Source organism: Monodon monoceros, unplaced genomic scaffold (assembly GCF_005190385.1).
Source record: "Monodon monoceros isolate NGI ecotype Baffin Bay Population unplaced genomic scaffold, NGI_Narwhal_1 Super_Scaffold_12, whole genome shotgun sequence".
Lineage (NCBI taxonomy): Eukaryota > Metazoa > Chordata > Mammalia > Artiodactyla > Monodontidae > Monodon > Monodon monoceros.
In genome coordinates this window covers 144270749-144296644 of record NW_021703768.1, presented here as the reverse complement: position 1 = coordinate 144296644, position 25896 = coordinate 144270749, and the positions used below count along the sequence as shown (strand labels likewise).

Below are 25896 nucleotides of genomic sequence, written 5' to 3'. Positions count from 1 at the left end.
CACAGGCTCCGGACGCGCAGGCTCAGCAGCCACATGGCTCACGGGCCCAGCCGCTCCACGGCATGTGGGATCTTTCCGGACCGGGGCACAAACCCATGTCCCCTGCCTCGGCAGGCGGACCCTCAACCACTGCGCCACCAGGGAAGCCCTGTTTATATGTTTTGTTTTCATTTTCATTCAGTTAAAATATTTTCTAATTTCTCTTGTGATTTCTTCTTTGACATGATTTACTTAGAAGAGTGATGTTTAGTTCTCAAATTTTTTGATTTTTCACATATCCTTCTGTCTTTGATATTTAGTTTAACTCTGTTGTGATCAAGAATATTTTTATATCATTTGAATCCTTTTAAAATTATTGAACCTTGCTTTATGGTCCAGACTGTGATTTATCTTGGTGAATGTTCCAAGTTGAAAATAATAGGTATTCTGCTATGGTTGTGTGGAGAATTTTCTAAACGTCAATTAAGCTTATTTGGTTGCTAGTGTTTTTCAAGACTCTAATACACATATCCTTAAGTAATTTCTTAGATAGGAGTCTGCTTGTTTTAGCACAACTGTGATAGGAGTGTTAATACTTACAACTATAGTTATGGATTGGTCTATTTCTTCTTTTAGTTCAACTAGTTTCCATTTTTATGTATTTTGAAACTCTGTTGTTAGGTGCATCCACATTTAGGATTGTTATGTCCTTCGATGAATTGACCCATTTTTCAAGATAAAATTTTGCCTCTTTATCCAGGGAAATAATGATTAGATTAAAATCTACTTTATCTAATATTAATATAGTCACTCTAACTTTCTTTGACCAGTATATTCATGCTGTATTCTTTTCAATTCTTTTAATTTTAACCTCTTTGTATTTAAAGTGGATTTCCTATAGACAGCGTCCAGTTGGGTCTTACATTTTTTAATCCAATCTGACAAATCTCTGGCTTTAATTGGATTGTTTAGACCATTTATATGTAATGTAATTACTGCTATATGGGATTAAATCTACCAACTTGGTATTTGTTCTCTATTTGTCCCATCTATTCTTTCTTTGCTTTTTTCCTATTTTCTTACCTTATTTTAGATGCAGTGGGAATTATTTTTTATGATTTCATTTTATTTCCCCTATTGGCTTTTAGCTCTATGTTTTTGTTTTACTTCTTGATGGTTTCCCTAGGGTTTAAAACATGTATTTTTAATTTATCTTAGTCTATCTTCAAATAATATGATACCACTCTACCTATAACCTTTGAACAGTATACTTTTATTATCTTCCTCCTGTCCTTTGTGCTATTATTTTCATATACTTTATTTCTACATATGTTATAAACCCCTTGGTACATTGTTATTATTTTACTTTAAGCAATTTTCATTTTTAGCTGCTTTACTGAGGCATAATTTACATACAATAAAAATCACCCATTTTAAATCCAGTTTGAAGAGTTTCAATAAATTTACAGTTGTGTACCTATTACCACAATCCAGCCTTAGAACACTTCCATCACCTCAAAAATTCCCTGTTAGCCATCAATTCCCACTGCCTATCCCACCCCACCCCCAGCCTCAGGAAACCACTGGTCTGCTTTCTGTATCTATGGTTTTTGTTTTCCTGATATTTAATAAATGGAATCATACAATATGTAGTCTTGTCTTTGTGTCTTGCCGCCTACACTTCACATGTTTTTGAGTTTTGTATACATCATTGCATATATCAGGAGGTTGTTTGAATTTATTTTAATTGATGAGTAGGATTCCATTGTATGGATATATTATTTTTAGTTTTTTATCCAATCATCAGTTGATAGACATATAGATGGTTTCAATTTTTGGTGGTTATGAATAATACCGCTATACAGGTTTTTCTGTAGACACATGTTTTCCTTTTTCTTTGGTAGGCATTTAGGAGTAAAATTACTCGGTCATATGATAAGTATATGTTTAATGTTTGAGAAACTGCCAAACTGTTTTCCAAAGCAGTTGTAGCATTTTTACTCCTACTATCAATGAATTGGGATCCCAGTTCCTCCATATCCTCATCAATGCTTAGTAATTTCACTCCTTTTGATATTGGCCATTCTAGTGGCTGTATAGTGGTAGCTTGTGATTTTAATTTGCCTTTCTTTATGACTAATGATTTTTAGCATCTTTCGATGTGTCTACTTGTTATTTGTATCTCTTTCTACATTTTGATGAAATGTATCTTAAGGTCTTTTGCTTAGTTTTAATTTGGCTGTTTGTCTTTTAATTATAAAGTTGTAAGACTTAAAACAACCCTAGATGCAAGACCTTTTGCTGGATCTTACCTGCTGTTAATCCCTTCCAGTGCATTTTCATTTTAGATATTGTATTTTACAGCTCCACAAGTTCAATTTGATTCTTTCTATATCTTCTATTTTCCCCTACCTCCTAAATATACCAAGTATGTTTATAAGAGCTATTTTAGCATCATTGTCTGTTAATTATATCATCTCTACCATTTCTGGGTCTGTTTCTATTGATTTTATTTTTTTCTCTTTTATAAATCATATTTTCAGGCTTCTTTGTGTTCCTGGTGACTCTTTATTTGATGGCAGTCTTTATGAAATTTACATTGTTGGGTGCTCATGTTGTATATGTTTCTTTAAGAGTATGGAACTTTGTTCTATCTCACAATTAAGTTATATGGGATCAGTTGAATCCTTTTGAGATTTGTTTTTAAGCTTTTCTTAGGTACACCCACTTTGTAGTGTCTTTGGCTCTACTACAAAGGCAATACTCTTCTGAGGTTTCTTCCCAATGGCCTATGTACTACGAGGGACTTTCACTGTGGCTGGTGGAAACCCTTAATTTCCAGTCCTGTGTGAACTCTGGAAATTAGGGTCATTCTACTGCTCTCTGGTGGTTCTTTCCCCAGCCTCATGTAGTTTTCTTTCACAAACACTTAGTCAGAGACTCAGAGGAACCTCTCTGTAGGTTTTAGAATCTGGAACTCTCTTTTGTTCAGCTCCCACTTCTCAGGTATGCAGTCTCACAACTCTAGACTCATTGGCCTCTCCAATCTCTGTCTCTTCAACTTGGAGAGAATGCTGTGCTTCAGCCTGGAAATTATCTTTAGGCTTTCTGGACTTGAAGGAAAAATAAACAGGATTTGCTGATTGTTTGGATGTTGAATATAAAAGGAAGACAGAAGTGAAGGATGAATTTTGGCTTAAGTAACCAGAAGAATGGGGAGGTCAGTTTCAGTAGAACATTGGGAAGAAATTCTGAAAAGGGTGGATTGAAGAAAGAATGGTAAAAGGGATTCAGACACAATGAAGATAGATAGCTCTCTCAAGGAGTTTAGACAATCACATGCCATCTCTCAAGGGACTCACAATCTAGTTGGGGAAGAATGGAGAAGTATAAAGAGATACTTACATTAGTGTAAGGTGTGCAATAATAGATTTCTACAGCCACAGGTCAAATGAAGAAATCTCTAATATAGTGAGGTGTTTAAAAAGGAAGTATGGAATGTTTCACAGAGGTGGTGATGCTTGAGCTGCATGGTGAAGGACTAGGAAAATTTCCCCAGAGGGAGGAGGTGGGCAAGGGCATTGCAGAAAGAGGGAAGAGCATGCGATACTGTGACAGATGGCAAACACCTCAACACATTCAGGAAACGTTAATTCTCCATGGCTCAGCCTAAGGTGGAAATGGGGATTTGTGAAGAAATGAAGCAAGAGTTTCATGAAGAAATGAAGCAAAACGTTAGCTGATAAAGACCCTTCTTTACCATGTATACATTTTAGACTTTATTCTGTAAATAATGGAAATGCTTCTAAGCTCTGGAATGTGGCTGGAGGAGTTGAACAGGAAAGCCGATTAAAGGGCCTGGGTAAGAAGCTATCGAGGCTGAACAAAGCCAAGGAGATGGAGCATTGGTGGGTAGGATCTCACAAAGTTTTAAGTTGAGAAATCAAGAGGTCTTGGCGAGCTGATGGATGGAGTGGGTTAAGAGGTAGAAAAGGGAGGAGTTACAGATGGCATTTAGCTTTTTGGCCTGGCCATCTGAGGAGATGGTGATGCCATTAGCGAAACTTGGGAAAATAGAAATTTGTACAATAAAATATTTTACATGCCCTCCCCGGGACTGAATATTCACTCTGTGAGGTGGTGGTACCAAGGGTAGGTTAGAAGGGCTCTAATCTCCTACCCTGATGGTCCTTATCAAGTCTCCTCCCACCTACCAGCTGCATCGAAAAACTTGAAAGCTGTAGGAGAATATGATGCTGCCTATACAAGATAGCTTTAATACAATTCCCTTAACTAGTTTGCCTTTTATCAGCCCCCTATATACAAATACCTCTGGAACTGCAATAGATTCTATGTCAAGTCAGATTCATCCAAAAGTTTCGGCTTCTCTTCATATCATTTACAAATGATAGGGGTAATACCACTCATTGCTGTACTTTGCACAGACGGGGGTCAATGCAATGGTGAGGGAGAAATAATTCTGACCTTCCCAGAACAGGTCTCCCTCATGCTCTAGGATCTAGCCATAGTGCCCTTCTTTATGTTCCTCTAACTGGTCAAGCCATATTGTAGGGCCTTTACACGTGCTGTTTTGTCTCTTGGAATATGAGCTACCCCACTCCATACTTTATTATATCACAGCTTGATTCTTCTTTTCTTTTGAGTCTCCTTCCCTAACCACTTTTTGGAAACTTTGTTAGCCTCAATTGGTCTTTATCATATCACCCTATTAATTCCCTTCCCAACACCTTGTGATTTGTAATTATCTATTTCCTTGTTTAATAGATTGTTTTGCATCTGTTGCCCATACAAGACTTTACGAGAGTGGCGATCATGTTTACTTTGTCTTCACTCTAACATGTATAATATTACCTGTACCTAGAAAGAACTCCGTAAAGATATGTTAAGTGAATAAGAAATAAAGAGCAGATAATGAAGGTTATTATTAAAAAGCATTTCATCAATGAACCAATAGGAGAAAGTATTATTTTAGGATGGGAGGAATTCCCTGTTGTCTCTGAAATCATAACACACAGGTAGTAGCTTTCCCTAAGATTTGCCAAGATTGCACTGATGTATCAGCCTGGGTAATTAATGCTAAGGGATATAATAAACAACCCCAAAATCTCAGGGGGGGTTTAGGTTTTTCTCATGTTACAGACTAGACTGTTTGACTGCTGCCTTCTATGTGATAATTCAGGCATTCCAGTGTCTTTTTGTGGCTCTACTACTCTCTCAGTGACACTTCGGGATCCTTCACTGGATCCCCTCTATCCAGCCAACATTCAAAGAGGGAAGTCTTGCCTGGTTATGTAAGAGATTTCAAAGACCAAGTCTGGAAGTGGTATGCATCACTTCTGCACACACTCTGTTGGTCAGAATGAGGCACATGGCCCCCATGTAACTGCAAAGGAAGCTGGGAAATGAAGTTTTCCTGTGTGCCCAGGAAAAGAAACTGGATCTGTGAGCATGGAGCCAGCCTCTACTACAACAGGGGACTTCAACTGGTTACCATGAGGATTATAGAGTTAATGTATGCAAAATACTCAGAATAGTACCCAGCACATCAGGGACACCCACAATTCCAGGGAAATTGCGAGAGGGGTTTCTCTGAGTTTGCACTAATTACTGCTTGCTAAACAAGGCTGATATTCTAAAAGTTTCTGTCAAAACCAACAGCTGGCTGGAGAGTTTTGTGAGCCCCAGTGCTCAAGAAGGCCAGTCAAAGATGCAGATACCGCCACCAAGTCTGTGTGGCACATCCTCGTGCTTTGTTTAATTTGGTTCCCTGGGTGGGAGAAGTTTTATAAGCAGGTGTTCTGGTTAATTAGGTGATTAATACTCCTCAAATTAGAGAGCCATTTCCCCAGTGACAGTTCTTGTTTTGCTCAAATATGAGACAAATCTTCATTGTATAGTTTGGAGAGGCATGTGATTGCATTCACCTGTCTACCAGGCTTCTCAGGTCATCACTCTGGCTGACCCCGCATCTGGCTAAGTCGCCATCTAGATGGACCAGTTTAGGGAAACAAAAGCGCCCCAGATCATCTGGCCTCCTCTCAGACCAGGGCAAAGTTGATCTGGTGGTACATTAATGGTTCCCTTCTGGGGATTTCAATCTGTATCATCTCTCAAGGTCAGAGTCATTGCCTCTACACAGAGCCCTCCAACTTCCATGGCAAGGTGACCAAGCCACCTCCAAGGGCAAATCAGGCATCAAAGCTCTTTCTCTCAAATTCGCTCTCAGATCAGTAGAAATCTACCCCCAAACTCTCATATACCACATTCGCAAAGCCCTCTCCCTAAACCCATACACCATTCATTCTATTCCTGCCCCCTTGCCTTTGCTTCCCTCAATGCAAAGACCCTTTTCCCTCCCACTGATTTCATCAAATCTATGCATCCTTCAAAAGCCAAATGGTATTCCTCAGCCCTTCTAATTCAGCTTGAAGTGATTTCTTTCACTGTAGAATTTTCATAGCAATTACTATATGACCCACGTCAATTAGCATTTAATTATATGCCATGTCTTTTCTCTTCTTTCATGTATCCTAATTTTGTCTTCCTAATTGGATTGTTGGCAGCTGTGGGCTGTGTTTTCTCCTGGGCATATATGAAAGTCCCAATAAGTGGTTGTTTGATTGCTTCAGTTAAGCTAGATGCCACTCTTACACTTCGGGAAAATGGTTCAAATCTATTCCATTGTAGCGGCTTGAGCCACACAGCTGAAAATATGACCACTCACTCATGTTCCTCACATGTTCCAGCTTTATAATCACAGAGGGACTGGATCTCTTTCTCCAGTTCCAGTTAGAAAAATCCTAGGGAAGACTCTGATTTGCTCATTTAAGTCATGTGCTGAACCCCTAAAAAAATCAGTCTTGAGGGAAATAAGATTATATGAGAACAAGAAAGTTCTGAACCACAATCACAATGGTTGGAGTAAAGAGTGACAGTTGTCCACTACAGGTGTACCTGGATTTTGGAAGATTCTGCTTCTTTATCTTCTCCAAAATAGATTTTTTTTTTTTTTTTTTTGGCGTTACACGGGCCTCTCACTGCTGTGGCCTCTCCCGTTGCGGAGCACAGGCTCCGGACACGCAGGCTCAGCAGTCATGGCTCACGGGCCCAGCCGCTCCGCGGCATGTGGGATCTTCCCGGACCGGGGCACGAATCCGTGTCCCCTGCATCGGCAGGTGGACTCTCAACCACTGCGCCACCAGGGAAGCCCCCCAAATAGATTATTTTTAAATTAGATCTTCATTCATCAAATCTTTATCTAGTCAGAGTGGATCCTGCTCCTTGGGGAGGCTCAATAGATTAACTGTCAGTAAACCTTTATTGTTCTTTCTTTCTCGGAGGAGAGAGAAAGAAGACTTTGCATTGAAAAACATGGTCTGATTGATGGTACCTTTCCCTTAAACCTGTTCTCCAGAAAGGACCTAAAATTCACATACATGCATTGTTCTCTCTCCCAGGAGCATTTAATAGGGATCACAGTCTTAATCTCAAATTGGAGTTTTCATCGTCTCTCCCTCCCCTCCCTTTTCAACTACTCCTCAGAGATCTGCTTTACTGGCTCAGTGAGTAGTGTGTTAGTTTCAGGGTCCCTGGTTGGAAATGGATGACACAACTCAAAGGAGTAACTGCAGAAAGTTTAATAAGGGGACTATTTAGAAAGATGAGGCAAAGGTTAAGGAATCAACAAGGGATGGGGACTGCCAGGTTTAGCATAACAGGAAGCTGTTCTTACTCCTACCCCCAAAGAGGCAAAGGGATGGGACTCGGAGGTCTAGAGGACATGAATTATGACCTTCAGTCAAGATAGGCAGCCACTGCCAAACTGAAGCCCTTGTGGAGGAAGCCCTGGCCTCCCTCCTCCAGCTCTCAGATATCCTGCTAGTTCCCCACATGACCAGACCCAAGGAAGTGCAGGTGATACAGTCCATTAAGGTCAGCCTCCTTGGGAATAGAACCGGGTGACAGTGGGCAGAGAGTGATCTGGGCAATCCATTAGAGAATGACCAGCATAAATGCTAAGTTTCAGTGGGGTAGGAGAAAACATATCATAAAGAGAAAGTGTATATAGTTAGCAAAAAACCCTCCCAGAAATTCTGAAAGAATGTAACCTCTTTCTCCCCCAAAGATCAAGCAATGTTGATCAAAGTAAGTAAAACTACAACAAAAGACTATCAAATATGCTAGCTGATTGGGAAGATCATTCATTCATGGATTTGTTCATTTATTCATTCATCAAATGTCAAAGATTTATTTGTACCTCTAGGCATCAAGCATGCAAAAATGGATTAGATGTCTCTGAATGTTTGAAAAATTTTATAATAAAATGTTGTAACCAATGGATTATATATGGTGACTGCCCTAGAGAATCTAATAGTCTGGCCCAGCAAGGTTTCCTAGAGAAATTGACAGCTAAACTGACTCTGGGGGAGCCAGATAGGAAAGAACAGGAAAGGATGTTACAGGAGGGATGTTGAGTGGGTGTGGGGAGAGTGGTGGGAGATGAGGTGGCAATGACAGAAATCTATTTCAAGGTTCAAGATTGCACTGTCAGATCTGCATTTTAGAAAGGTCCCTTGATCGTCAGAGCAAGAGATGGATTGGTAGAGCAAAACAAAGTTAGAGAATTAATGTGGGGACCAATGTGAACAACGGCCATGTATGAAAACAGGATCTGAACAGTGGCAGGAGGACCAAAGATGAAGAGGGGACATATTCAGAAGATAATCATGGGGAAGAATTAACCGGACTCAGGAACTGAATGGCTGTGGTATGAGGCAGAGGGAAGATGCTTCGGTGCTGTTTTGCCTCCCCTTACTTTTCTTAGCTAATAGCTCCCCGATTTTCCTCTGAGAGCACCACTCCTGCCTGCCCTGCTGAGTGTAGTTTGCAAAGAACCGTCACCCATGGGTTCTTGTCTTTTCTGCCCAAGGGGGTGATCACGTGATGTAAGCAGGCCAAGCAGTCTTTTCCTCCTAGGTACCTGGAAGTCTTAGGCTTGGCACCTAGTTCCTGCCTTGGTTCTTGTCTTTCTTGAAACCTCCCTCTTCATTTTTTTCCTTAAATTTTTATGCCACCCAAAAGTCTGCTTAAAAAGTCATATATATATTTTTTACTTCAATTAGTTAGTTATTGCTGCAACCAGAAAACCTCAAGCGATTACAGCGGCCATGTGAATGGTGGTGCCTTACACCGAGAGACAAAAAACAGGTAAAGTCTGAGGTGGCTTTTCCTGGGGGGAATGGGTGGGTAGTTTGCTTCTGAGACGTCTGTGGAAAAGTAAAGGGAACATTTTTCTTTAATTTGGAAAAAAAATCCAAAAATCCCAGGAGACTTGTGTAGGACTCTGAAACTCATACCACAGAGTATAAAAGCCATCTCTGGAACTTAGACATAAAAAGTCCTACCCAATAGCCTGACCTCATAAGGACTTAGACTTCTCTAGGGAGAGTAATTCTTCCATGGGGAGGCTGACACATTCTGCAGATTCCTTGGAATCAGTGAAGGGCGGGCAGTGGATGGAGCTCCATTCTAGGCATGGGGAGCCCTGGGTTCTGGCTCTGGCTCTCTCATTGGTCAGCTGGGTGACTTTGCACCAGTGCCCTCCCCTCTCTGAGACTTAGTTTCCATGTTATTAAATACAAGCGTTGAATTTTATTGGGGGTTCTCAAAAAATTCCAAAAGAGTATTAAGTTTACACGTAAAAGGGCCCGCGATACTGGGAAACTGAATTAAACAAACTTTAAGCCACTTTCTTTATTTTAGGACTCTTAAATACACTTATCTGTGATGCAGTCACCAGGAGAGGTGAACGCGAACAGCATTTCTTACTCTATTTTTGCCCAAGGAAGCTTTTCCCCCCATGAAGAAACATGTGGAACTAGTCACCATCAGAAGACACTTGTAGAGATGCCGGATTAGGTGATGCCTCAGGTTGTTCCAGCCCAAATACTCCATGATTCTGGGCTTCCAGTGTCCTGTGCACCTCCTGTTTCTTTCATTTGCTCCTTCCTTGGGTTAATTGACTCTGGGCTCTGTTCTAAGGTGGCTCTCCCAGGGAAAAGCAAACTTGAATGCCTGTGAAGTCACTTAAAGATCTAGTCAGGTTCATGAATCCCCCTCTCAGCAGCTTAAATGGAAAATAACCCACATCACCCCAACACACACACACATACACACACATATACTGTGCTTACAGCCCAGACCCAGGCCCAGCCTGAAGGGATTGCAAAACATGCTCTAGCGTGCATTTGGGAAAACAAAGAAAACCCTACGCTTTTCTGCCCCAGACAGTCTGAGACGCTTGTGTGCCCTTGGGCCTTTGCCCAGTTCTCTCATCTGCCTCAGTCCTGGTACTAAATTGGTTCAAGGTTTGGAGGAAAGCTTCAGACGCAAGGATGTTTAGAGTTCTTAAATGCTGAAGTCACCCCTAGACCCTCTATGACCACCAGAGGGCGATGACAACAGCATCTGTACTGAAAGCTGCTCCCAAGAAAAACAGCAGTAAATTGCACCTAATGTGTTTAAGAATAATGGAGGGGCTGAAGTGTGTGTGTGTGTGTGTGTGTACGCACAGTTGGGTGCATGCAGCTGAAACTTTGAAAATCTGCTAAGTACAATAAAATAAAATCTGCACCTCTGCTATATATTCACAGAATGTGGTCCAAGCAGTTCAAAGTTCCTTTGAAGGAAAATGAAGTAGAAGGAATCAGAATAGCATTTATGTGAAAGAAAAGGGAAGAACTCTCAGGAGCGGAGTTGTTGTCGATGACACGGGCTGTGTGAGTGTGTGTGTGAGCGTGCATGTGCACATGTGTTATATGTGACCGAGTGTGAATGTGTCTAAGTGAGTGTGTAAGCATGTTTGTGTACAAGTGGGTATATGTGATGGTGTGTGTGTGTGTGTACAGGGCTCATTCAGATTTTTCCAGTGTGAGCAGACCTCAAGGAAGTCTGGGCAATACTTCCTCCAGTTCCTGCCCTCTCCCTCCAAACAAACAAACAGAATCGTTCCTACAAGTATTTATGGAGCCTCTAACACACGCCCCTCCCCACAGCATCTGGAAAAGCTCAGACCTGGCCAATTTTGAGCGGCCACTGGAAGAGGAAGGCATGGGGTGGGGGGCAGAAGGGATGCCTTGCATGCAAATGACTCTTTGAAAAAAACACTTTCTCTTCTTTGATGCTCCGAACAGCCCAGTGAGGTGGGCCCAGACAGGGCTGTGGCCTCCTTGTTTTGAGGAAATCAAAGCCCAGGGGTGACACGACTGACCCAGAGTCACCTGGTCAGGAGGCAGAAGCTCAAGGACTAGGAACACAGCATTGTCAATCCAGGGGTCCAAGGCCCTGCCATCCCTACTTTTACAGCACAGCAGGCATTGGGGTTGGGCAAAGAAGGACAGGCCTACGGGTAGGGTTTACCAGCAGCGACCTGAACCACTCAGATGACCACTTTCTGTGACATTTGTGAACGCGGAGTGCAGTAATGTCAATAGAGTAGGTCCTTCGGGAAGAAGTGGATCTTGGCCAAGATGAGGTAGGATCTTTGTAGATGAGGTAGCTTGATGGGCTTTGATGGGCTGTGAAGTGAAACATGGGTGAATGAGAGGGCTGCGGTTTGGGGTCCCTCGTGGCTGTGACCAGGCAAGTCACTTCACTTCTCTGAACTTTGAGTTTTTATCTATAAGGTCGGGGTACTCAAATGCCCCCTTGCGGGACGGTGTTGGGACAGAAGGAAAGAATATTGAGTAGCATGCCCAGCTCAGGGACACCAGCCTGATCAGTCCTTGGCTCCTCGGAGTGAGTAAGCCTCAATTCTGGGGCCCTGCTGGCCGAGCTCCCTCCTCCGCTGCCTCCTCCCTTCGAGCTCTCGGTTGCTCCAGCAAAGTTCCCAACTTAGTCGACATGACGCGCGGCGCAGCCAATGGGAGGCGGAGCTGGCGTTTTTGGGGGGCGGGAGGGGTGGGCCCCACGTCTCCGGTGTCTGCCCGGCTCAGTGAATGGAGAGAGCGAGCGCCGGCCAGCTCACCCGGTCGCCCCGTGCCTCAGCCGCCGCCACCGCCGCCGCGCTCCCGAGCCCAGCCCCAAGCCGAACCTCCCGGGGCGCCCTGCCTCACTGAGCTCGCCCCAGGTCCCCAACCCGGCCCGCGCCCCGGGCCGCGGGCCAGCGGGGCCAGGGGGCGCTCGGCACCTGGGCACTCCGAGCGATGCGCAGCGGGGCAGCGCCGGCCCCGCCGATGGAGCTGCTGCTGCCGCCGCCGCCGCCGCCCGGCGCGCCCCGCTCCGCCCGCGCCCCGTGCGCCTGAGCGCCGAGCTCGCTCCTCCTCCGCGCCAACTCAGCCGCCCGCTCCCCAGGCCGCCCGTGCTCCCAGCGCACCTCCGTGGGCTCCACGCGTCTTGCCCCGCCGAGGCAACCTCCTCCGGGCGCGGGCCCCTGCACACTATGGCCCCCGGGCGGACGGAGGAAGGCGCCGCGGTGCGCGCCCGCCTGGTGCTGGCCTTCGCGCTGGCGAGTGTTCTGAGCGGCCCCCCCGCTGCCGCCTGCCCCACCAAGTGTACCTGCTCCGCCGCCAGCGTGGACTGCCACGGGCTGGGCCTCCGGGCGGTTCCCCGGGGCATCCCCCGCAACGCCGAGCGCCTGTGAGTACCCCCGCCCCGCCCTGCCTCACCCGGGCCACCCACCTGGGTCCCACAGAGGGGCCCCCCGGCGCCAGATCCTTCCTTCTCCTTGGCCGCGCTAGTTGCATTCTCTGCCTTCACCCTCTCCTGCATCGGACCCTTCACTCTCTGAGTTGGGGGTCTGTGGCTTTGGGCAGGTCTGGGGAGAGAGGTCTCGAGGACCCCAGTGATGAGCAAAGAGCAGTGTCTCTCCAGGGATGAGAGTGCCAGACGCAGGGCCAGCTGACAGCGTCCAAGGAGAATGCTGGCAGGAGGAGAGGAGAGATGACACTGCAGACAGGGAGGTCGTAGGGCGAGGGTAAGGGGTCCGCGCTCATTAAGAGGGGGCGAAGGAGAAAGCTGAAGGGTGATGGGGCGTCAGGGCACGGAGACAGGAGAGAGGGCCTGAGAAACTGTGACCGGCTTGGAGATCAGAATGGGCCAGCCGCTCTCTGGCTGCCCTTGCGAGGAAAGTTGAGAGTGTGTCTGAAGGTCTAACTTCTGAGGAACCGAACCAATTCAGAGTGGGTGCTTGCAAAACCCGCCCTGCCTGGAGCGCGGCCTCGGAGATGCCAAGTTGCAGCCCCGGTGAATTTTTTATGGCTCGGTTATAAATGCCTCCCCAAATGGGCCGGAGAATGGAAATGCTGACAGCCCTTTAAATGAGACCCAGCGCTATAATCTTACAAACCGCACTCAGCCTCGGATCCTGGGCTTGGCAGCAAGAGGAGAGGCGCTTGGAGAGTGGGGTGGATTGACCCTCGTTTTAACCCCAATTGTGCAACCAAATATTTACTTTTCATATGTCAACGTTTTGGAAACATTTATCATTTTGATCCTCGGACCAATTTCAAAACTTGGACTCTGGGGTGGGCTCTTCCTAGCCTGCAGTTGGGGAGTGGGGAAGGAGGGAGAAATGGTAGAGGGTGTTGGAACTGGACTGGGAACACAGCCCAGAAGTGGGTGAGGGTTTGCTCTAGCTGGTAGATTTCTGCATGCCTTGCTCTCCCGCTGCCCCCTTCTGCACATGTCTTAGAGTAGGTGCATGGGTTTTCAAGATTCTGCCTTCTTGACTTTAGTCTGGAGGAGAGTGGGCCAGAGACTAAGATGTGTTGTCCTAGAGTGTGTTATTCCTGTTAATCACCTCCTGTCACTCCGCTTCTCTTCCGCTTACTTTTTATGTGTCCCTGAGCGGAGACTCAGTAGAACTGCCTTTTTCCTGGAGCTTTCCTTTGGCTCAAGACATTTTTTTCAACTGCCGTGATTATTCTGTGGAGTTGAACCAAACAATCCTTGAGGGTTGGAGCTGAACCTTCATGAATATGTGTAGAAAACGAGGCTCGGAAATGTGAAATGACTTGCCTAAGGTCACACAGCAAGGGGATGGCAATAAAAGGGCAGAATCCAGGTTTCTACAGCTTAACTCAGACATTATATTCTACCATGCCAGTGAAAATCTTGTTTTAGTGGTATTTTTGGAAACCTGTAACTTATAAGCTAAATTCCTCTCCCTCCTCAACACCAGGGCCAGCCACATGAGTTAGTGAAATAATAACTGTAGCTAATGTTTAATGAATGCTTTCTGTGCCTCAGTTTGTTTACATGTATTATCTTACTGAATCTCTACAATGATCATTAGTTACAAAGGTAATGCTTATTATTCCACTTTACAGTTAAGCCTTTTTGTCATTTGTTCAAGGTCATGTAGTAGCTAGTTAAGTGTCTGAACTCGAGCACGTCTGGCTCCTAAGTCCATACCCCCTACCACGCGGTTGGACATCCTTGGAACAAGGTTCAGCTTGGGCCAAGATCTATAAGTAGACGGTCTTGGGAGGGTTCTCTGTGGGCTGGGGTCTTAAAATAGGCACCAGTTGCTGCTGCTCCAGATACACCCTGCACACATTTGACTTGCCTTGACATTAGCTCTCCTTTTGGGGTCTTGAGTCCACTTCTCTTTGATACTCAAAATCATGTTGCATGTTTGAGACACCGAGGAGAGTGGGCCCCTCTCCTTCTAGCACGTAGGAGGTCTTCAAAAGCTGCAGGCACAGCATTGCAGCCAGCATGCCACCGTGCTACCTCTCCCAGGAGACCCAGGCAGCTGGGGGCTGCCCATCTGCTCTATAATTGAAGAGACTGGGTAGAGTCCTGGGCGTTCCCATGGGCCCCCTGCTGCCATGGCCACCGGCAGGCATTGGCGAAGTAGGAGGTGCTTTGGAATATCTGAGTCTCCTCTGCCTTTGTTCTGGTCACTGACGTCTTTTTGGTTGGGGTGCGTTGGGGTGATGCGGCTGGCTTCTCATTCTAGTCTCTTCCCTCCCCAGGAGAGGGGGCAGCCTTTACAAGCAGGCTGGGTCAGAGTTACTGCAGGGATTAGGTGCAGCCTCCCAAGAGTCCCAATACTCCTTCGTCACCCCACACCCTGTCTCAGTCAACTCACCTGTAACATTACAATTTTGCAAACTCTTGTGGGGCGGTGGCATTTCTGAGCTATGCTAAGGATTTCTTTAGTGAGGAATTTTTCATTCATTCCTCCCTTCATTCATTCAACAAACATGACTTGAGCGTCCACTGCATTCCAGTAACTGTGTATAAAATCATGGCATATACAGAAGAAAACCAGCAATCCAACTTAAAGAATGTAAGCAAACGACGGAAGAAGGAACTTTCCTTTAGTGAGCCTTTAAACTTCTCAGGGCTCATTTTTTTCATGTGGCTAAGTTTTGTCAGCACTGCCGTCAGTTGCTCGGGATCTTCCTAAGATCCATTTTCTGATCTCAAATGTTCATGTTGTGTTTTATAACAAAGGGGAAACATTTTCTCCCTTCTCTGTTCCTGCTGTTCTGTCTCCCAAAGAGGCTTTTATGAAGCAGTGTGTGTGTGTGGGGAGGGAGGGTTTGTTGCTCTGGTAGTGTTGACTTGTGAGGCCTTGTCCACCCATGGCACGCCATTAAAGCAAACGTCCATGAGGATAATGGGATAATGTGGTCACCATTTGGACTTTGCTTCAGGCCTGGAATGGGGCCTGTTAAATTGTTCATAATTAAGCTGGTATCAGAGCTAGGGGTCTGTGTTGTAGCATATTCTCCATAATGTCAGCACATCACACAGAGAAACTCTCTGTTGTTTATAAACTACCGACATTTTTTTTTTCCCCCTCAATGGGGAGGTGACACCCACAAGAAAGCTAAATAAACGCAGAGGAGAATTCAGTGTAATTTATTATCCGTGGAGCAAAGATAGAGGACAAGGGGAGAGGAAGTGAATGGTGGTGCCTGAAACAAAACATTTACCATGGAGCACAGAGTAAACAGATGTTGCGTTTACCCTTCTGAGTACAAAAGGAGCCCACAGATGTAATTCTTCTCCAACCACAATCTCGGCCTGGAAAAAGAGGAGACAGATGAAAATGAACTCTCACGCAGGGCCCCTTTGCCTCGTCCTGCCTAAAGGCAGGCAGAGGCCTACTTCTCACCCGCAGCGAGGTGGTGGCCTGAACAGTGGAGCGGGGCAAGAGTGGACATCTTTGGTTTTTCACTTGGCTCTGGAACATGCTGGAGACTGCTGTATTTAAATAAACATTTCCTGTTTGCGAAGGAATACGGGCTAAAGGCTGAAACGTGAGAATGTGGTAACTTAATTTTCTCCATCACTCCAGATGACGGCAAGCTTCGCCGGTGGTTGGGTCCAATAAAAACCAACACCGTGTCATAGGCTTTCCCTTACTTGACCACAGAGGTCCTGAGGTCAAGTGGGAGACTTTCCAAGATGCTCAACAGCCAAGCCCTGCATCCTGGTACTGCCAGCCCTCGGGGCTAGCTCAGCGGACCGGGGGCAAGCTGGTGGATCATGGGGCCTCTCTTGACCAACCATGGGGACGTGGCCTTTCCGGGAAGCAGTGTTCTCCTGCCGAGCCTACTGGCCTGGACGTGAGCAGCTGAACATATCCGCCTCCAGTGTGCTGTGCAACACTGAACAGATTGCTTTACCTCTCTGGGCCTCATTTTCCTAAAAGTAGAATTCTAGTATAGTCTGTGGTTTTTTGGTGTATAGTCTGTAGTTCACTGGTGAACTGTCAGGGGCCTCTTCCCCATAGCACAGAACAGCTCCTGGCACATAGTACGTTTTCAACAAGTATGTGTTGAATAAATTAATGATGAATCTCAAAAGTACGAGTCTTTAGTTCTTACAAGTGAAAGCTGGGCAGTTATAGATCTGCATTTTTATGTATGGCTAAGGGCCACTTATTAGCAACCTATTATATGAGTTATTAAGGGTTTCTAAAATTTGTCTTTCATGAACTAAAATGACTGCCTTACTAGAGTTACCAAGGACTCATAATGAGTGATCCACTCTGGAGTCTGGTTGCCAGACGTTGCTTAGCAACCTTGCAAAACTCCTACTGTGCACATGCCCATGAAAAGAGCTAGAAATCCTGAACACCTAAGCCATAGGACTTTCTAATCAGGAGCTCATCAGCATTATCCTGCACTCCCTGTGGTCTTTGATTGCTGCTCTGCTTGTATTAATCGAAGTATTTGTAGGTTCACTATTAAGTTTTGCTATTGCCATGAGCTGAGCCATGTTTATTTTGGCATTTTTGCCACTTTGATTGTTATTTTGTTTCTCCCCAGTTCTGTTTGTTGTCACTGAGTGCTTCCTCCCCTGGAAAGTGAGAACAGTGGGTCCGAGAGCGGTGGGATCTTTTGCACTGAGTGGGACGTGCAAGAAGGTTTCAGAGCCCCATGCCTTCTGGTTCAGGCCTGGGCTCTGGAGATAAGACAGCTCTGGTTTAAATTCTGGCTCTGTTACATCTTTGCTGTTGCACCTGGGGCGGGTCACTCCGCTCCTCTGGGCTGCTGTCTGTTTAATCCCTTTGTACCACATTTCCATGCCTATAATAGGGGGATGGTAATCCCACTGGCCCTGCGGAAATGCTGTGAATGTGGCCCGAGGCAATCCATGTGATGCACTCAGCACAACGCCAAGTCCGTTGCTTTTCCACCTACCATTCCTTACTTGTAAAGGGCGAAGAGTAAATGGTCCTCTGGGGGGCGATTACATGAAATAATGCACAGGAAGTGCTTAACACAGTACCTGGCACATAGGCCTCCACGAACTCTTAATGATAGTGACCACAGCTGTTACTTCCATTTCTTCATCTCGGGCCCCATCCAGCTGGAAGTTTGGAGATGGCCACTTGAAGTGTGCCTGTCGAGGCAAGTTCCTCGCCTGCACGTAGGCTCTGCCCAGACTCCCTGTGCCTGGTTCCCTCCCTCTCCTCCCCAGCTAAGCCCAGGTTGGCCTCTGTTCCATAAAACGGGGATTATGGTTGAAGTGGTTTATATCTTTTCCATGGGCATGGTGCTTTGTGGTATATTTAAATAAGGAATGCATTTTATTGATTTATTTTGGGGGGTCAGATTTTCATGGGGAATTTTTGGCCCTGACTTCTTTTTTTTCAATGCTCATTCCTTCCGTCTTTCCCTAAATACCTCCTTTTACTGACTTCCCGTGTCTGCCTCTGTTACTGCTTTTACTTGAAACAGCTGTATTTACTAGCATGCTCCACCCTCATTATGTAAGGTGGTCTTAACCCTTTTTAGAACTGCTGGAAAAACAAAACAACAAACACAAAAAAATAACAAGGTATGGTTTTTCCTGAGAGGTTTTCTGAACCACCACTCATTCTGGATACAGTAGATCAGAGGGTGCCCTGCTGTGGTTTCTGGTGTTGCGTTTTCAAGGCTCTCCATTGTTCATGATTCTCCAGCCTTAAATTTAAATCCATCTTACTCAGGTGGGAAGAGCTCATAATAAGAATCCTCTGCTTGGAGACCTAGATTGGTATTTTGCTGGTGCTGGTCTGCCAAAGGCTATGCTCTCCTTCCCACTCTCTGTGGTCTCCGTTGGTCTGTTGCTAGCACCATGTTTGATACAGCCGTTCCCTGGGAAACATTGTCACGAGTGTGTGATTAAAAATCCTCAATTTACCATTTAACTAGCTGGGTGACCTCAGTTTCCTCATTTATAAAATGGGAATAATAATAATACGCCTTCATAGGATGCTGTGAGTATATAGACTACCTGAATCACAGTGCATCCTCCATAAATATTCCTATCATTTTGATTACCATAATTCTTGCTGACTGTAGTCTTCCTTCCATAACATGCTCAAGATAAAACCTGATTTGGAAAAATATGGATTTTCAAGGTTGAAGGGGGTCCTCTTGTCCAAGTTCCAACCATGTACAGGTTGATCTTCCACCAGCACGACTTTGGAGAAAGTGGTCATTCTCCTTGGTTTGATTACATTTAGTGGTGAGACACTCAGTGCTTCCTAGGGCAATTTATTCTATTTTTAAAAGCAGTTCTAAGAAGAAATTTTTCTTTGTTTGGGGGTTGAACTTATCTCCCATTACTTGTTATTACATAGAGCAAGCAGAATCCTTTTCCCAAATGATAGGATTTCAAACGTCTTATTGCTCTTGCATTTCTCACCACCCACTTACCCAAGTCTTCCCTTTTCTCCATAAACTTTTATAATCACCTCAACTATTCTGTGCGTGTTAGACTTTGAGACAGGCACTCTCCCTATTCCTAGTTATGTTCCTCTAAATAGATTCCAATTCTCTTTGCCGTTTATTAGTTGGGATGAGACCTTCCACTCTCTTGTTATCTTACCTTCTATCAGTGCATGCTAAAGGGACCTCTTCACTTTGCACAGCCACCGCCCCTGCGTTGGCTCATTTTGACCCAGCTGTTCACTGCTTCCCCAGTGTCTCCCCAACCCTCCCTGCCGTTGATCCTATTTTCCCCCCCATCCCAGATTTGTGCACTTGACCTTTTGGTGTCTAAGTGCAACACTTTGCATTTATCCTAATTAAATTTTGGCAAATAGTTTCATTTCATCAGCTTTTCAGGAACATTTCTATTTTGATTTTCCCTTCTAGCATAATAACCACTCCTCTCCTCATTTCCTCTGCAGTTTTAGTGAGCTTGCCCTACAGATCTTTATCCAGGTTGTCAGTATAATCAACAAGAGTTCTCTCTGCTTTTTTCCAAGTCTTTCTGTGGTCTGGGGTGTGGATTACAAAAATACATTGTCCTGTTCTTTCCTGCTGGGGTAGATAAAAATGTTGAGGTCTTGTTAGCCTGTAGCATCTTCTTTCCCTGGGGTTCTGTTCGTATTTTCTCTGGAATGATTTCCTATTAATGTTTAATTCCCCTGTTTGTTGCATTTTCTCGAAACTCTTGGTTTCTTGTAGCCTTTTCCTTCATGACGTTTGCTTCATCCTTGTTCTGTCAGGCTGGTGCCAGAAGCCCCGTCAGCATGGGATGTGGGGTGTGTGTGTGTGTGTGTGTGTTGATGGGTACATGTGTGTTATTCTCTCTCCTGTAAAATATTTGAGCCTGAGAAATTGGGCCCTTCTTTCAGCAGCATGGCTCAGCTGAGAAGCCTGAGTTTCTCAAAGTGATTTCCTTTACCATCCGGGGCACCCACTGGCACAGGGCTCATTTGCTTGAGTAGTGCTTGGAATGAATGTGATGGAGGATGAAGCAGAGAGGGCTGAGGCACTCCCAACATCTTTGTAAATAATAACAACAACAATCGCCACCACCATGACAGCTCCCATTTATGGAGCCCTTCTTTGCGCCTGGCGCTTTTCTCACCCTTTATATGCATGGCCTCAATCTTCGGACGATCATGTGAGACAGGAACTCATTGTGTCCCCATTTTACAGATAAGGAAACAAAGTCAGAGAGGTGAAGTAACTTCCTCAGGTGGGAGAAGTGGAGCCAGGGTTTATCCAGGCAGGCTGGTCTCTGGTCTGCGCTCCAACCACTGGTCATGTCATTCCTCCCCCAGGTTAAGTCAGCCGCCCTTACCTGTCTCCTAAACGCAATTCTCAGAGAACAGCCAGAAGAAAAAGAAAACAACAATGATATCCAGTCGAATCCTGGAGAACCTGTTTGATGTAAGGCATCCCGAGAGGGGTGCCAAGGCTATGTTCTGGACACCTGGCAAAGGAGCCATCCTGTCCAGCTTGGGGAAGTAGGTGACATTCGAATTGGAGCTTGAGGGTGAATAGGGTTCCCATGGGTAGAAGTGGGAACGTGGTTTAGATTCGCAGAAGTCACGGTCGCATGGAACCTAAGAGGGCCTGAGCCCCATTTAAAATGACAGGAGCTGCGCTTAAGGCAGTTTTATCTAACAGGGGAGTTTAGGGCTGAATCCAGTCTTAGGAAGAATATCACCATAGTTATGTGGCTAATTATTATGATTTTTTTGATTTGGATTTGAGGGGATAAACTCTCCAGGAACAGCTCTGATGAGCCTTCTTGACCAATATATTCCCCCACGAGTATCTGCCTAGCTTTTGCCAGGGATCGCCTTCCTTTTCAGTTAGTTGTACAACTTGCCTTCTTTCCGCCATGATCTCTGGACTCCTGCCACCCTGAGATCGGGTCCTGCTGGTGCAGGATGCGTATAAGATGCATCCTGGCTGGACTAAATGTGACCTCACTTTTCACGGTCTTATCACTACTTGTGTGGGCTCATACTTCTCTTCTCTTGTCCGAAATGCCAGTCTGAGTTCCTGACCCCTGATTCATTCTGCACTTTGGCAGCAGTGTGCGTTGTCATTCCTGAAAGTCTGCCAGCACATTTAACCACCCACCTTGACTCCCTCTTGAGTTTTTCAGCCTGCCTAGTTACTGTCTGCTACCTAGCATACCCACTCTTTGCTCCCCTGCCCTCAATTAGTGTAGACCCTGGCTCGGGTCTGTCTGCATAGTGTGTCCATGGTCCTCTTCTAATCTGAGGCTTATGGGCTTGACCATGGACTTGTGCATCTTGTGTATCTCTCCTGGAGCCTGAGCGGCTCCTGGCCCCTGCCTTGACCCTTCCAGATTGGCTTCTTGCCCGATCCTGCCCTCTGTGTAGCTCTCCATTGCCTAGTACTGAATTTGGACTTTGACCATCTAAGCTTCAATCCCTGAGATTGGATTTTCGTAGGATCTTCATTGGAGACCGGAGACTCCCAATCCATGGCTGTGTCCGGAAAACAACTTCAGACTTCATCTTCATGGCCATCTGAAGCCTTTTATGATGCCCAGGGTGGTGTGTAGAGGTCCTCTGGGGCTGGACTCTGTGAATGATGAATTACATACAACATGCTCTTAAACTCCCTGCAGCCCAAGCAGAGAATAGAGCAGATTCTTCTGTGATTGAAAAGCTCAGCAATGATGATTTCATTGGAGAACTGTCCTGCTCAGAAATGTGTTACAAAAGTTTCTGGACCATCTAGCACTTTCCTGATATTCTTTTTCTCCTCTGCATCTCTGCCAAGCTCTAGAACATAGGTAGAAAGTGTTTTATACATTGGGTTTCGAAGGGGTCTGAATGGGAAACCAGTGGAGAGTATGGTGTGATATAACCTTTAATGAGGAAAAAGACCTAGGTGGAATCCTGGTTTCCATCCATTTTTTTTTAACTGCAGAAATTTATAGGAGTATCTTTCTGAGTCTTAATCATCTCATCTGTAACCTTTAGAATGGTGGGAATAACACTTCTCTCACAGATCTGATGCAAGGTTTCACTGAGATCAGATGTCTGCAAATGTCTCCTAAATCTAGTGCCGTGGGAATACCTTACTGATTCCACCCACAATATCTAAATCCTGCATCTGAAAGATGATCAGGGTTCATCTTAGAATCCTATATTTACAGGTGAGGAAACTCAGCGGACTCAAAGGCCTTGCTCAGGGTCACCCATGTTTTTGAACTTTTATTGGGGTTTTCCTTTTCATTTATCAAGATGCATCTTTTACAAATGCACACATAGCCTCACACCAATGTCGGCAATCCAAGTGGGTGGAGTTGAGAGGACTTTTTGCCTTAGTAATTAATAAGTGGCAGTTTCCAAGAATGTAGAACCAGGGGCTTCCCTGGTGGCGCAGTGGTTAAGAATCTGCCTGCCAGTGCAGGGGACACGGGTTCGAGCCCTGGTCCAGGAAGATCCCACGTGCCGCGGAGCAACTAAGCCCGCGAGCCACAACTACTGAGCCCGCGTGCCACACTACTGAAGCCCGCGTGCCTAGAGCCCATGCTCCGCGACGAGAGAAGCCGCTGCAGTGAGAAGCCCACACACCACAACGAAGAGTAGCCCCCGCTAGCTGCAACTAGAGAAAGCCCGCACGCAGCAACGAAGACCCAACGCAGCCAAAAGTAAAATAAATTTATTAAAAAAAAAAAAAAAAGAAAGTAGAACCAAATAAGGGGCTCTGTGAAGGATGCAGTCATTTAAAGGAGCTATTTGTTGAGTGCCTACAATGATGACTAAGGCAAGTGAAATGTCCTCATCACTGGAACAGCTCAAAATAATGTGGAAATCAATCTGGGCTATCCTTTCCCACCAAGTGACTGACAAGGCGAAGGCCACCACGCTAGGTTCAGAGAGGACATTTATGGGGTGTTGGGGGAAATGAAGGATGGGACACCAAGCCCTCAGGAACCACTGATGAAAGCAAGCCCCACTCATCCCTTTTAGTGGGTATAAATATGTAGAAAACCTCACACATCATAAAAAAAAAAAAAGAAGTACAAGTAGAATAAAAAAAAAAACTCATGGGGAAAATATTAATCTGAGAACAATTGTATCCGAGAAAGAATTCCAGTATGCCTCCGCAGCTGGCTGGCAAACAGCACAAGTTCTGCATTTTATTAGAGTCCTAACTCTGCGTCGAACGCTGACCTTATCTGAGAAGCATTTCATAAACACTGACGCACAGCGCAGCAGTATTTGAGGCCATGAAGAGATACAGGGCCTCCTTTGGGAGGCCAGCTGCCCCTCCTGGGCTAGTCCAGCTGTAACCAGGCCACTGGCCATTGTTTCCCTGTGGTGCACACTCACTCATTCTTCTCTCTTAGGTTTAACAAAGCAGGTAGGAGATTTCCCAGGGGAAAATGAGGGAGGGGGGCTTTGGATGGAAATTGGCTGTTTGGGCAGATTTGCCTAGGCGTGGGGAAGGTGATAGGGAAGACCTATCACTTTGAGGGGAGGGGTCTGAGAACTTTCATTTGGCCCAGTTTCTTTTTGGAGATCTCGTCTTGTGCCTGGAGATGTGTGCTGTGCATGGGTGTAGGAGGGTGGCTCCTGGGTGGCCTTCCCCGATCCTCCGGAAGGGAGGACCTGGGGCTTGCAGTAGCCCTAAGAAATGCATGCACTACATCTCCTCCTGCTAGAAGTTGGCACTTTTCTTTCCATCTGCTGCCAGCTTACAAGTCCTGAATTTCTGCCATGGAACTCGGTTCTGTCCCTCCCTCTCTCATTTCCTCCCCTAGCGGAGAGGGTTTCAGACTTTTGAAGTATCTCTGGAGATCATCTGGTCTACCCACTCCCCACTGCTCTCAACCCACCTGGACAGAGACATGTCTTGGAGCTGTGATCGGTGGGGACCTCAGCTTTGTGGCGTGAGCTGCCCTCATGAGAAGTTTGTCCTGCCTTCATTTCATCCTTCATCACAGCATTTGGGCCTCGATAACAATCACTCAGAGCCGTAGGAGGCCTCTGCCAATCGGGGAAACTAGGGAGATGGACGAGGGACCAAATCTAGTACAAACAATAAGGAATAATGTGGAACCAAAGGAGAGGCACCAAATGGGTGACTTGGGATTTCAGAGCCTATCCTGAGGGCTCCAGACACCAAGGTAGCTTGATTACGGTCTAGAAAGGGAAAATCCCTGATCAAAAAGACAGCTGGGAAACAGGACTAGAGCAGAAATCCAAAATGGGAAGGCCAGGCGCTTCATGGGAGTTTTTAACGACTCTAGGGCCGCCCCCCCCTTCTAATTACTTCATACCACAAGATGGTAACCAATCTGCTCTGTTTACTCTGTTTAGGCGTACCTTTTAATACTTTCTGAAACATTTCCCATAAGCTTCTTCCTGCCATGTGCCCTCTTCGTGTGTTCTAGAAATTTTGCAAAGACCTAAATCTCCTCTGGGTTCTTTCCCGACTGGAGCTGCATGCTGATTCGAGCCATATTCAGCCAGGAAGCTCTCTTTCCGTCTTTAAAACAAGAAACATCTCCTTCTGAGAAGACTGCACTACAGTTTTCTTTGTGTTGCTAACGAACAAAGAGGCCCCATTGCAAAACAGCATTTCATGAGCAGAGTGGGGCTGAGGGCACCTCTTGCCAAATGTGACTGTGTGTAGTTGTGTGGGCGTGTGGCGGGGAAAACGGCTTTGTCAAGAGGAGGGCCGAGGGAGGCAGCTCTGGGGAATTTTTAGCAGCATGGTGTAGTAGAAAGAATGTTTGCCTGGGAATTTGGAGACCTGGCTGTACCTCTGACATACCGTGTGACCTTGGACAAGTCACTTGATCTCTCTGGACCTCAGTTTCCTCGTCTTATAAGGGGATGAAGGGAGTAGACTGGACGATCTCCAAGGATCATGTTAGCCCTATGCATCTTTACTTCTAGGGGCTGGGATTTGGGGTTTAGACTGGAGCCAATATCCAACCAACCCAAGGGACTTTCTGGAGGCAGTAGAGAGGCCAGGACAGCTGCTTCAGGGAGTGGCTGGTCCTTGATTAAGGCTCAAATAATTAGCTCAGTTCCACAGTAAGCCTTCTGAAATTAAGAAAGAAAAAGATGTTTAGTTTCAAAAATAGCATGTTTCTTAAGACTGATTGGATTTGGGCTTTGTAGACTTTGTGCAAAGACAGAATTTCCCTTCCTCTGTAGCAGAGCAGTTTACAGTATTGATGCTGGAATTAGTGTGATCTGGGCTTGAATGCCATCTCTAGCTAAAGCAATCCTGGGCATGTTCTTTAGCAATCACCTGCTTCCTTGGGCTGCTGGAGGATCAAACGAGGTGATACATGTCAAGCTTAGAGGACAGTGCCTGGCATTAAATATCCACTCAAAAAGCCATTATTCTGATTACCTATTACTGATTAACAAACCACCCCAGAACTTAGTGTTGTAAAGCAATGGCCATTTTATTATGCTCCATGATGCTTTGGGTCAGGGTTTAAGACATGGTTCAGTAGGGTGGCTTGTGTCTGCTCCCTGATGTATGAGGCATCATCTAGAGAATGGGAATGACTGGGGGAGACTTGAATGGGTGGCTCCTAGAATCACTGTTCACTCATATGTCTGGCACCCAGGTGGTTTGACTCGAAGGCTGGGCTCCATTGTGGGTGTTGACCAGAGTGCCCACACGTGACCTCTCT

General features: G+C 45.6%; 1 protein-coding gene across 1 annotated transcript in view; it reads left to right on the top strand.

Moving 5' to 3' along the window:
- The first annotated feature begins 12007 nt into the window (after positions 1-12007).
- The window catches only part of SLIT3 (slit guidance ligand 3), a 620113-nt gene continuing 606224 nt past the window's right edge, over positions 12008-25896 (top strand). Inside the window, exon 1 of the mRNA XM_029218173.1 lies at positions 12008-12636. Within this exon, the coding sequence (XP_029074006.1) occupies positions 12440-12636 (197 nt within the window). The 5' untranslated portion in view covers positions 12008-12439. The remainder of the gene's footprint in view (positions 12637-25896) is intronic.